At 60.7% G+C, this 12,200-nt stretch overlaps 2 protein-coding genes across 2 annotated transcripts in view; one reads left to right on the plus strand and one right to left on the minus strand.

Annotated features, from left to right (window-relative positions):
* The first annotated feature begins 4,225 nt into the window (after positions 1-4,225).
* VTN (vitronectin) lies at positions 4,226-9,733 on the plus strand. The gene is made up of 8 exons (XM_026656544.2): positions 4,226-4,363; positions 5,131-5,250; positions 5,725-6,030; positions 6,475-6,614; positions 7,138-7,294; positions 7,924-8,076; positions 8,831-9,115; positions 9,533-9,733. The coding sequence occupies exons 1-8, from the start codon at positions 4,303-4,305 to the stop codon at positions 9,628-9,630; spliced, it is 1,320 nt and encodes a 439-aa protein (XP_026512329.1). The 5' UTR covers positions 4,226-4,302; the 3' UTR covers positions 9,631-9,733.
* A 203-nt stretch (positions 9,734-9,936) lies between these two features.
* The window catches only part of LOC113407619, a 13,408-nt gene continuing 11,144 nt past the window's right edge, over positions 9,937-12,200 (minus strand). The window contains exons 3-6 of the mRNA XM_026656610.1: positions 11,433-11,565; positions 10,815-10,957; positions 10,415-10,569; positions 9,937-10,037 (exon numbers count right to left, since the gene is read on the minus strand). Of these exons, the coding sequence (XP_026512395.1) occupies positions 9,937-10,037; positions 10,415-10,569; positions 10,815-10,957; positions 11,433-11,565 (532 nt within the window). The remainder of the gene's footprint in view (positions 10,038-10,414; positions 10,570-10,814; positions 10,958-11,432; positions 11,566-12,200) is intronic.

Below are 12,200 nucleotides of genomic sequence, written 5' to 3' on the forward strand. Positions count from 1 at the left end.
TTGGTGTGTGAACCTGTCCCTGGGGGTGGTAGTTGGTGTGTGTGCGCATGTCACTGGGGGGTGGTAGTTGGTGTGTGTGTGTGTCCCGGGGGGGGTGGGGTAGGTGGTGTGTATGCATGTCCCTGGGAGGGAGGGGTAGGTGGTGTGTGCGTGTGTCCCTGGGGGTGGTAGCTGGTGTGCGCGTGTGTCCCTGGGGGGTGGGTAGCTGGTGTGTGCACATGTCCCTGGGGCTGGTAGTTGTTGTGTTCGCGTGTCCCTGGGGGTGGTAGTTGGTGTGTGTGCGCATGTCGCTGGGGGGTGGTAGCTGGTGTGGGCCCGTGTGTCCCTGGGGGGTGGTAGCTGGTGCATGAGCCTCCCTAGGGGGTGGTGTTTGCGTGTGTCCCCGTCCACAGGGGCTCGCTAGTCAGTTAAATTATTAACCTTTTGCTTTTCCATCCCTCTTGCTTTCCCTGCCAAGCCCAGAATTCTTGTTTTCTTTCTTGGGGGGTTGTGACAGCAGCAGGCTGGGGCTCTGGATGTGACCTCAGCTTCCACCTACACCCAATGCACTCTGCAGCTGGGAGAGGACCTAGATCAGAGCCTAGTCTGGCCACTTACTCTTGGCTCTACGCAGCCTGACAGGCAGGTCTCCGGGCTGCCCCCTGCCCCTGTCCTCGCTGAGCAGCTCCTGTGTGCAGGGCATTTCATCAGCTCTCCCTGCTCGGGGTGACGGGCCCTGCAGCCCGAAAGAGGAGAGAGCCCACTTAGCTGAGTGTGGTCGATGGCCTGTGTCAGTGTCCAGGCAGCAGGACCCTCCTGTGGGGCTCCCCCTACCCTGGACGGTGGGGGGGCAGCCGCAGAGATCGGGATGCCGCGTGCCTTTGCTTAGATCCCTGCTGCGGGTTCCACTTGCGTTACCCTGGGTGGCTGGAGAGGCTCCCGTTTGCTTTGCTCAGGAAATGGGCATCGCTGACTGGCTCTGCCCAACGCAGCTCGGGGGCCAGGCTCACCAGGAGAGGCACAGGCTAGACCTCTCCTTGCAACAATGTATCAACTTTCAGTCCGGCTCATCTACCCAACGGGGAGACGCCGACTCAGAGAATCACAGACATGTCTGGCTGGAAGGGACCTCGAGTCCAGCCCCCTGCGCTGAGGCAGGACAAGTAACCCTAGACCGGCCCTGACCCGAGTTTGTCCAACCTGCTCTTAGATGCCACACCCTCCCTTGGAAGTGCTCAACTCCCCTTAGAGTCCGAGAGTTTTGCTAATATCTAAGCTCAGGCTCCCTTGCTGCAGATTAAGCTGATTACTTCTTGTTCTACCTGCAGTGGACACAGAGAACGATCGATCACAGCCCTCTTTATATCTGCCCTGAACATATGGCAGACTGTCATCAGGGCCCCCCTCCATCGTCTTTTCTCAAGACTAAAGTGCCCCGTTTTTTTGACCTTCCCTTGGGTCAGGTTTTCTAACCCTTTTCTCATGTTTATCATATCCGTTTTAAACCATGTGAATGTATAGGAAGATAATTAGGCGTTTATCACTAAACTAAAAGATAACTGGCAAACCCTATCCATACCAGCCTGCCTTTCACTGCCTTTCCCACTGCCCTGGCCCTGGGGCCTTGCTAACCCCATTCGTCTGGGGGAGAAAGCCTTCAGCAAGCCCTGCTGACTGCGTTCCTAGTGCAGGACGGGAGGCTGAGGCAGACCTGAGAGCTCCCGGGTAACCTTGTCTCTGTCTCCCAGCCTACAGAAGGGTGATAAGGCTGACAAACAACCAGGACTCCTGCAAGGGCAGAGAGCAGCGCACACAGACCAGTCCCCAGTCTCTCTAATCCCAGCAGCTCTGTCACTAAGTGTGCAGTGTCTCTCTGCTGTAGCGATGTGAGATGCCCCACAGCGGGCAGAGCAGCTGGGCCCTTCTTTGCAATGGGACGCTGCCCCGTGCTCGGGCTGGGCCTTGGCAGCGTGTACAGGCTGAGCCCAGGTGGAACCTGGACCCTTGCTCCTTGCCCCCGATGGCTGGGAGTTATCAGGAGCCAGCAGGAAGAGCCGAATTCATGTTAATTAGTAACAAGAGGATCTGATGAAAGGAGAATTCTGGGAGCAGAATACACAGAGCAATGAACTGGAGAGCACAGAGAAAGTGAGCAAAGGGCCCAGACTCTGCACGATGCAGCCAGGCTGGTCGCTGGCCCCTGGCTTCAGCCCCCCACCACTCTGGAGTGCCGGGTGGTTTGGTCACTTGCCCTGCAGCTGCTGATACACAGGGAAATAGCTTCACTCAGATCCTAAAGCGCAGCCATCACTGCATGTCTTGGGGGCATGTGTCAACATCGCCAGCCCCAGGCGGTCACAGATCATGAGTTAGGCCCAACCAATCATGAGATTGGCTCAAAAATCCCAAACGCTGGGTTCTGGCCATTTGCTCTCTGGGCCTTTGGGGGTCAGTAGGATCAGAAGAGGCTAAAATAGGGAAAGAACAAGTTCAAAATTATTTAGACAAGTTAGATGTCGTCAAGTCACCAAGGCCTGATGAAATGCCTCCTAGAATACTCAAGGAGATATCTGAGCCATTAGTGATTATCTTTGAAAAGTCATGGAAGACGGGAGAGATTCCAGAAGACTGGAAAAGGGCAAATATAGTACCAAGCTATAAAAAGGGAAATAAGGACAACCCAGGGAATTACAGACGAGTCAGCTTAATTTCTGTAAACAGAAAGATAATGGAGCAAATAATTAAGCAATCAATTTGCAAACATCTAGAAGATAGTAAGGTGATAAGTAAGAGTCAGCATGGATTTGTCAAAAAACAAATCGCTTCAAACCAATCTGATAGCTTTCTTTGACAGGGTAACAAGCCTTGTAGATGGGGGGGAAGTGGTAGACATGGTATATCTTGACTTTAGTAAAGTTTTTGATACTGTCTCACATGACTGCCTAGGAAGGAGTACCGCAGAAAGGGATCTGGGGGTCATAGTGGATCACAAGCTAAATATGAGTCAACAGTGTAACGCTGTTGCAAAAAAAGCAAACATAATTCTGGGATGTATTAGCAGGAGTGTTGTAAGCAAGACACGAGGAGTAATTTTTCTACTCTACTCCGTGCTGATTAGGCCTCAACTGGAGTATTGTGTCCAGTTCTGGGCGCCACATTTCAGGAAAGATGTGGACAAATTGGAGAAAGTCCACAGAAGAGCAACAAAAATGATGAAAGGTCTAGAAAACATGACCTCTGAGGGAAGATTGAAAAAAATAGGTTTGTTTAGTCTGGAGAAGAGAAGACTGAGCGGGGACATGAGAACAGTTTTTCAAGTATGTAAAAGGTTGTTACAAGGAGGAGGGAGAAAAATTGTTCTTCTTAACCTCTGAGGACAGGACAAGAAGCAATGGGCTTAAATTGCAGCCAGGGAGGTTTAGGTTGGACATTAGGAAAAACTTCCCAACTGTCAGAGTAGTTAAGCACTGGAATAAATTGCCTAGGGAGGTGTGGAATCTCCATCATTGGGAATTTTAAAGAGCAGGTTAGACAAACACCTCTCAGGGATGGTCTAGATAATACTTCGTCCTGCCTTGAGTGGACTAGATGACCTCTCGAGGTCCCTTCCAGTCCTATGGGTCTATGATTTTCAAACTTTTCGCTGCAAAAGTGAGGGCTAGAAAGTTACTGGCTATAAAATGGAAGCTGAGATTCTCATGTAACCTTCGCCACAGGAGCTGGGTTTTAATGTTGTCAGGCACACATGTGACTCGCGAGTTGGTAACACTTCTTGGAACCTTGAACAGCGTTTTAAGTCCCGTCTCCTGTGGGCTGGACTTGGTCTCGGTTGTTGGGTTTAGAGTCTCACACAGATCAGACTGGATGGTCTGGTGTCCCTTCCTGGCCTTAAACTATGACTGTCTGAAGAGGCCTCTCATCTCCTGCCCAGCTGGCTCCAAGGAGAGACTCGCTAGCCAGCTCCTTATTGTGGGGCTGCCGAGGTGTTTGGAAAAGACTCCTCGGCCCACGCCAGCCAGTGGGTTTCAAACCTGGCTCTAGCTGCCTTCAGCTTGGTGCGCACAGGTTTGGTTTAGCCCTGCTATAGTCAGCCCCAGAGCAGGGGCCCAGCAGGTACTGCCTATGCAAAGGCCTTCAGACCCCTCCCAGGCCTGCGTGGGGAGAGGCCGGGGGAGTCAGTCACCTCCTGCTCTTTTGTTTTTTTGACCTTCTGACTGTTTGTTGTCTCCCTGGAGAGGGGCAGGCTAAGCAAACAGTGAGTTCCTGGGACGGGAGGCTGCAGCCCAGCCTCAGCCTGCCGGAGCAGTCCAGGAGCCAGGCGCCATGAGGCTGCTGGTCCCAGCTCTGATGCTGGGTTTGCTCTGCGGAGCTTTTGCAGCTGAAGGTAAGTCTCTGCTCTCCCCTGGGCTGGGCTCCCTGCTGGACAGTCCAGTTCCAAGTGTTCCCTAGCTCCCGCTTCCAGCTAGCCTTTGAGAGAGGGTCTGTGGGGCTGCTGGGGGCTGGGGCTATTGAGGCCTCCAACTGGCCAAGGAGCCCAGGAGAAGCAGCCGCTGAGTTCCCCAGGAGCCTGCTGGGGTTCTGGCCGGGGTCGCCAGGCAGCCTGGCCTGTGGACAGGATCTTTAAAGGAGCAGCCAGTCGCTGCTGACCTCTCCCCACAGGCAGATCTCCATTCACGGCACTAGTCACACATCGCACACCCCACAGCAGGGGGACGAGCAGCCAGACACCCTCAGCTTCAGCCCGTCCTGGGGCTTGGGGAGAAGCACAGCAGGGAGGGTGGGGACAAGGAACTAGTGAAATCCTGCTGCAGTGCACAGGGCTGGCCTGCTACAGAAATGCAGCTGCCTGGGTGGCGGGGCTGACAATAGTCGTGTCCTGTTTAGGGTGACCAGATGTCCCGATTTTATAGGGACAGTCCTGATTTTGGGGTCTTTTTCTTATATAGACTCCTATTACCCCCCCACCCCACCCTCTGTCCCGATTTTTCACACTTGCTGTCTGGTCTCCCTAGTCCTGTTTGCACCAGCAGCCAGCCAGCGCTAGCAGGTGGGGCTGGTGTGGGGAGTCGCTGGCTGCCCCGGGGGCCATGGCTCATTCCCTGGGGGTGGGTTTGCTGCGGTTACTTCCCGGCTGGCGGTTGGCTGTTTCAGAGTCGTGTGTGGGCCGTTGCGAGGATGGTTTCCATGCCCAGAGGAAGTGCCAGTGTGACGCCCTCTGTGTGTACTACCAGAGCTGCTGCAGTGACTACGCGAGGGCCTGCAAGTCGAAAGGTACCTGCTCCTCTGGAGCCCCCCAGGCCCTTTCCCCTCGCCAGGGAGCAGTCACAAGCAAGGCCCGGGCTCCCTGCAGTTGCCATTGGCTGGCTGGTAGCAGGAAGGGCGCCCTAGATTTGCGTGTGGCGATATGCCTGGGTCAGTGAGTGCCCAGCCAGCATGGCCCCTTTCCGCAGCTGCTGTGGTCAGTGGGACGTTCCATTAGGAGGCAGGCTGATGCTGAGCCCCCTTCACTGAGGGACCCTTGTGATTTCCAAGGGGCAGGGAGTCTGGGGGGCTAGAGACTGATTCAGGGGATGGGGAGTGTAGGAGGGACCCTTCTTCTCACGCTGAATGGGAACGTTCTTCTGGCAGCACATGTCACTTCTGGCCCAGCCACTCAGAGCCCCAGCACAGAGTCAGGGCTGTAGCGTCCCCTGGGCTCCCGGCTGCTGACTGGATCATGCCGAGTCTCTCTCTTGCCCTGTGCAGTGACCCGCGGGGACATGTTTGCGTTCCCTGAGGACGACTACATGGACTACAGCACCAATGCTACGTTGGGTGAAACCACAGAGACCCTCGACACAGGGACTGACCCCCCAACCACATCTCCAGACCCAGTCACTGCTGCCACTGTCGATTCAGTCACAGTGCCAGGCAGTGAGGACCACCTGCTGGTCCCCAGTGAGCCGGAAGAGGTGGAGCACGTGCAGCAGGAGGAGGTGGAGGAGCTGTGCAGCGGGAAGCCCTTTGATGCATTCACGGACCTGAAGAACGGTTCTCTCTATGCATTCCGAGGTACTGGCGGGCGAGTGCTGCCCACGGGCACTGGGCGGGGGGCTGCACAGGCTTCCCCCTCCAGGGCACTGACTCGCTTCCATCTCAGGTCACTCCCATCGGCCAGATGCTTGGCGGGGGAAGGTGGGTCTCAGCCCAGTTCCCAGAGATGTCCATGCCATCAAACCCACTGGCTGGGCCCTTGACAGCCTGGACTGACGGGCCTTGGAGCCTGAGTCCCCCACACAGGCAGATGCCGTGCTGGCAGGGCAGAGCCCTGGGTGGCTTGCATTGCCGTGGCTGTACTGGGCCCGGTGAGGGGCTCCGGCTTGGTACAGAGCCTCCCTGCAGATAGCCAGCCTTTCACACTGTGCGCACTCGGGGCAGGAAACAAGGCAGTGGGGGGACTTTGAGGGGGCGGGGGGAGCTGCCCCCCTCACGGCTCCTGTCTCCCTCCTCTCTCAGGGAAATACGTCTATGAACTGGACGAGAAGAGCGTGAGGCCCGGCTACCCCAAGCTCATCCGCGATGTCTGGGGCATCGAGGGGCCCGTCGATGCCGCCTTCACACGCATTAACTGTCAGGGCAAGACCTACATTTTCCAGGTGGGGCCGCAGGCAGGGGTTGGCTAAAGTCCTGCCTGTGCTGCTGCTGCATGGCCTGACTCGTGAGCACCAGTCACACCACCGGGCCCCCCAGCCAGCCGCCGCCGGCTCCTTTGGCTGCCCCACTGACGAGCTGCGAGGCCTCGTCCCCCTGGCCTGGGCCCCTTTGCAGAAGGGCGGCAGGGGGCAGAGCTGACAGGCCAGGCACACAGCTGATGGCCCCGGTCAAAGGTGGGACAGTGACCGGAGTTTGGCAAGAGCCCGTGGGCATGCGCCAGGCAGCCCCATTGGTGTGCAGGGCGTGGCCAGGCCGGTGTCCGGCATGGCAGCGGGGAGAGCGCTAACGGGGGCGGACGCTTTGCTGCAGGGAATTTACATCGCTCAGGGCTGTGGGTTCATGGCCCAGAGTCTTTGTGGCTCTTGAATCCTGCTCCCCAGGGAGGGACATGCTGCCTGGGCCCATGGCAGGCTCTGCCCAACAGCAGCGCCCCCAGCTGACCCTGCCGTGTGGCTGTCTCCCAAGGGCAGTCAGTACTGGCGCTTCAACGACGGTGCCCTGGACCCCGGCTACCCCCGCAATATCTCGGACGGCTTCCAGGACATCCCTGATGACATCGACGCAGCCTTCGCCCTCCCCGCGCACAGCTACCATGGCCAGGAGAGAGTCTATTTCTTTAAAGGTAAATGAGCTGCTTTCCCGGCTGTGTCCCCCCACAGTGGCCCTGGGCATGGTCCCCACACACGGGCAGTGCCCTCCGCTGGTGTTGAGCCTCAGCTCACTGCAGCCCATTGCCCACTGGCCCGGCTGTTCTCGCAGCCCTGCTCTCCGGCAGCGCTGGGCCAGCCCTGGCTGCTCAGCCCAAGGGCACAGGGCACACGGGGCCCAGCAGCTGCAGGGCCCTCGCCTGCGTACCAGGCGGTGGGTGAAGTTGGCGCTGCCAGCTCCAGGCACTCAGAACTCAGGAGAGTGGCTAGAAATGATGAGGGTTTTTGACACTAATAAACGTGGTTTCGCCCATAGCTGGGGGGTGTCTGGGCTGCTCGCTGCACTCGGTCATGGCGCCCAGCTGTATTGTATTGAAAGGAAAACCAGGCGTCTTGCTGCTCACCTGCCTCCAGGGCCTGGGCTGTTACTAGCGCGCCAAGAGGTGTAACAAAACGATCAGCGCTGGCTACGCTACAAAGGCTGCAGAGCCCCTGGCCGCTGAGTGGAGCTGCCTTGTACTGCCAGCCAGTCCCAGTCTGGGGGATGCTCCAGCCAGCAGGATGGCATTGCTCCAGCCTGACAGGCTCCATGTCTCGTTTCCAGACAAGCATTACTGGGCGTACGACTTTGCCAACCAGCCCAGCCGGCAGGACTGCGAGGTGTCCTCCCCATCGCTGGTGTTTGATCACTACGCGCTCATGCAGGGCGACAGCTGGGAGGACCTCTTCCAACTGCTCTTTGGGGGCACCCCGCACAGTAAGTGGGGAGGAACGGCCCAGGTTATTGGCCCGGGCAGAGCAGGTCACTGAAGCCAGAGGGCTGGGGGCAGGGGGAACCAGAGGCCATGGGACACACCCCTAGCATGTGTGAGCTGCTAGGGGCTTTGGAGTCGGGGCTATGCAGAGAGGAAGTGACCAGGTTGGGAGGTCAGGTGCTAAACAGGACAGGCAGGTTGAGGGCCCCTGATCCGGCTCTGGAGTATATTAGACCCCAGTGCTCCTCAGTGGGACCAGCTCCACTCAACAGTGATAGCACAGAGTGCACCCCCACATGCTGCATCCCCCCAGCCCCAAAACACCTGCATCCCACAACCCATGTCCCCGCACCCGCTGCTCCCCCCGTACAGGCGACAGACCAGGACGGAGTCAGGTACCAGGTCCTGTCTGTTTTAACTGGAGCCAATGCTGCAGGGCTGTGCAAGGTGAAGAGAAAGCTGGGGAGGAGGGGAACGGGGTGGGAAACAAGGCTAGGCTCCAGGACCCCTTGCGGCAGGCTGGGTCCTGCCATCACGTCTCTCCTCCCAGCCTGCTCCTTGCCCTGTCACGGGGATTGGGGTGGCTCTGCTCCCCCCGCCAGCTCCTTTCCTTCCCTGTTCTGGAGGCCCGGGGACCCCACTTCCTGACGCTGCCTGTGGCAAGGCTGGGTGAGCCTCTGCCTGCGGCTGGGGCACCAACCCCGGGCAGTGATGCTGCCAGCCAGTCCTCATGCCCACGCTGTGCTGTTCTGCCAGGTGGGGCCAGTGGACCGCGGTACATCAGCAGAGACTGGAGGGGGGTGCCGAGACACCTGGATGCTGCCATGGCCGGCAGGATCTACGTCTCCTCGAAGGCTAGCAGCTGGGCTCGAAGGAGGAAATCCCGCCGGCACCGCAAGAAGTACAGGAGCCGGCGGCCGGCAGCTCACACCTTCTGGGACTGGCTCCAGGATGAATCCGATTCCTCGGACACGGACCCTGACTGGCTGCCCGGGGGCTCCCAGTGCCAGCCCATCCAGAGCGTCTACTTCTTCGTGGCAGGTGGGTCCCAGCGCCATCAGCTCCCCCCAGCTGCTCTCACAGCTGGCCTGACCTAGCCCCGCCCAGCAGGGCTGGGCTTCAGCTTTGCCATGCGGCCCCATCCGCCCCCTTATGGCCACCCTCTCCCAGGGCCCGGCCGTTCTGCTCGGCCTGACTGTGAGCGATGGCGCTGACTTGTGGAGAGGCGCCTCATGGCGGGGAGGAGAGCCGGGGCAGGCTGGGCCTGGACACGGGAGTCAGGCTGCCCTGGCGGGGGCTGGACTCTGCCCAAAGCCTTGAGCAGGGTTGTCCCTACGCTTGGTGGGAGGCGAGGGGAAGCCAGCAAGGCCCGTTCAGCTCCTGCTGCTCTGAGCTGGGGTTGAGGGTGGGGTGAGCAGAGCCCTGGGGGACTGACCGTGACGCCCTTCTCTCCCACAGACAAGTACTATCGCCTCAACCTGCGCAGCAAGCGCGTGGACTTCGTGCGCCCTCGCTACCCTCGCCCCATCGCTCAGTACTGGCTGGGCTGCCCATGAGCGGGAGAGGGGAGCCCCCAAGGGGATGGGCTGCCGCCGTCCCGCCATATCCACAGCAGCTGGGTCTTTCGCTAAAGCCAAATAAACAGGGAGCTCTGTGTCAGCCCTGGGTCGCGTCTGTCTGGGGCAGTGGGAGCTTCGTGGGCAGGGCTGTGCAGGCCACACCCTGGCAAGGCCCCACCTGCCTCCCCAGAGCCTGCAGGGGACTGGGCCCTGTGTCCTGGCCATGCACCGGGACATGGGGCGCTCCACCACGGCACTGAGAGGGTTAATAGATCACTTGGTCCCTTGGTGTGGGGCACATGCTCAGAGTCCGTCCCGCGCGTCCCGCAGGCTGTAGTATTGGAGCTGCTCCTGCAGCGAGTCCAGCACCTCCTCCAGCCGCAGCTCGGGGTCAGCGCCTGCTGCTGGCCGCAAAGGACAGGAGCCATTAGTGCCAGCCCCACCCTGGGCTCCACCCTCCTCCCCTCTGGCTGCAGGGGGGTGTCAGGGAACCAGAGCTGGGGGAAGGGTCACGATTCTGGGATGGGCCCCAAAGCTAAGGAGCTCCCCCTCCCCCGCACTGAGTCAGCTCCATGAAGACATGACTTCCAGGGAGCCTCTGCCCCACATCTCCCTGTGCAAAGCATGCTGGGAAAGGCTTCTCCCATCCCAGGCTCACAGTATCTGCACAGTCAAGGGCCCCCCCAGGGAGCCAGGGACACCCCAGTTCTGACCCCTCCAGCCCGCGTGGGCGGAGCTCCAACAGGGAAACCTCGGCAGCTGCTGCTCTGTCACTGCTTACCTTGGCGCCCTGTGCTGCTGCCCGGCTGCCCTGGCAGGGGAGGGGCTGACGGCGCGACCTGCCCCTCCAAGCCGGGGGCAGGCTCAGGGCCCTGCTGCTGGGTGTCTCTCAGGAGCAGACACGAGCCAGCGGAGCTCTTCCTTCGGCCCAGGCTCCTGCAGCGCAAGCGAGGGCTGGGCTGAGTACTGGGGCCAGGGCTGATGGCCCAGATGGAGCACAGGAGGCCACTAACCTGCCAGAGGCTGCATGTGCAGTGAGTGTGGGGCCCACATCAAATCTGGCCACTGCTGCCCCACCCCTCTGCCTCCCCCCCTGTCCCTGGGTCACCTTCTGATGTGCCCTGAGCCCTGTCCTGGGGGCCTGTGCTCCTGCCTGTACAGCCCCACGGCCGGACTCTCACCTTTTCCCATGGAGTAACCAGGGAGCCACAGGGCGCTGCTGGCTCTGGGGCCAGGGCTGAGCCGGGTCCTCCCATGGGCTGCCCTGGCTGGCCCCCTGGAACCTGGAACCGCTCTGGGCAGTGAGCACCTCCCATGGCGGCAGCTCCATAAGCAGCTGGAAGGACAAGCAGAGCCCTTAGGCTGAAAGCTTCCACTTCCTGTTCCCAGCCAGCCTTGCAGGGGGGTGGCCCATGCCTGGGAGCGCTGGCAGGGCAGCGGCAGGCATGGACAGGAGGCAGTGTCTGCAAGAGGAAGAGAGCACGGGAGGGGACGTGGCGCAGGCGTCCAGCCGTGTGTGCTGGGGCTTAGCTCCGTGCATGGCTGGGGGCGCCAGGGCGGAAGCTGGAGCAGGTGTCCCACTGGAAGGGAGACGGGAGTCCAGGCTCCATGGGCCATCCGTTCTCTGCCCTTTGTGCTGAGCTGGGCCCCACAGGAGCGGCTTTCAGCCAGATTCCCCCAGGCAGAGCCAGAACCAGCCCAGACGCTGGGGCGGCGGCTCCCCTGGGGCTTCACGGCCGGCAGGACACGTCAGGGGCCAGGGCCTTGGGTGCCAAGTCAGACAGGAAGAGGAGACTCACGTGGCCACACTGGGCTGCGCTGGGGGCGGGGCGGGCGCAGGGCAGGGCCTGGACGCTGCAGGAGCCGGGGGCAGCTTCCGGGGAGCGTCGGGCCTGGCCCCAGCTGCTGAGAGCCGGGGGGGACTCTAGGTGCCTGGAACGAAAACGAGACGAGTGGGAGTGGGGCAGCCCCAGGCATCACAACATGCCATCCCAGCCACGGTGCCCGGCGAGGCAAGAGCCAGCAGCCCCACAGCCTGGGGGGGGGGGCCCGGGCAGGGGGGGACTGGGGGGGGGGGGGGTCACCCCAGTGACAGGCAGGTCAGTCACCCAGCCAGCAGCTCCAGGGGCTGGAGGGGGCCTGCGGTTGGCTGAGATGCTGCCCGGAGCAGGAATTCCTGCAACACCCATCTGAGGGGCTCCCCGAGCCTGGCTGTTCTGCCAGGCCTGGGCCTGCGCCTGCCCCAGGGACCGTGGCCCACGAGAAACCCAAGACTGGCCTGAGGGACGGGCCTGGGCTCTGCCATGTCCAGCAGAGAGCCCCTCCCTCACGCCGCACACCCAGCGCATGCCGAGTGCCCCCCCCACGTGCCCAGCACCCCCACACACACACACACTCCGCGCCCCCCGCATGCCCAGCACCCCCCCACACACACCCAGCGCCCCACACACACACCCAGCGCCTCCCGCACACACCCAGCGCCCCCCACACGCCCAGCGCCCCCTACACACACACCCCGTGCCCCCCGCACACCCAGCGCATGCCAAGTGCCCCCCCGCATGCCGAGC

Source organism: Terrapene carolina, unplaced genomic scaffold (assembly GCF_002925995.2).
Source record: "Terrapene carolina triunguis isolate 2854851 unplaced genomic scaffold, T_m_triunguis-2.0 Scaffold231, whole genome shotgun sequence".
Taxonomy (NCBI): domain Eukaryota; kingdom Metazoa; phylum Chordata; order Testudines; family Emydidae; genus Terrapene; species Terrapene triunguis.

Coding starts and splice junctions, on each gene's coding strand:
- VTN (XM_026656544.2), top strand. CDS start 4,303: ATGAGGCTGCTGGTCCCAGCTCTGATGCTGGGTTTGCTCTGCGGAGCT. Junction 6,615..7,137: donor GCAAGACCTACATTTTCCAG/GTGGGGCCGCAG, acceptor CTGTCTCCCAAG/GGCAGTCAGTACTGGCGCTT. Junction 8,077..8,830: donor CTTTGGGGGCACCCCGCACA/GTAAGTGGGGAG, acceptor CTGTTCTGCCAG/GTGGGGCCAGTGGACCGCGG.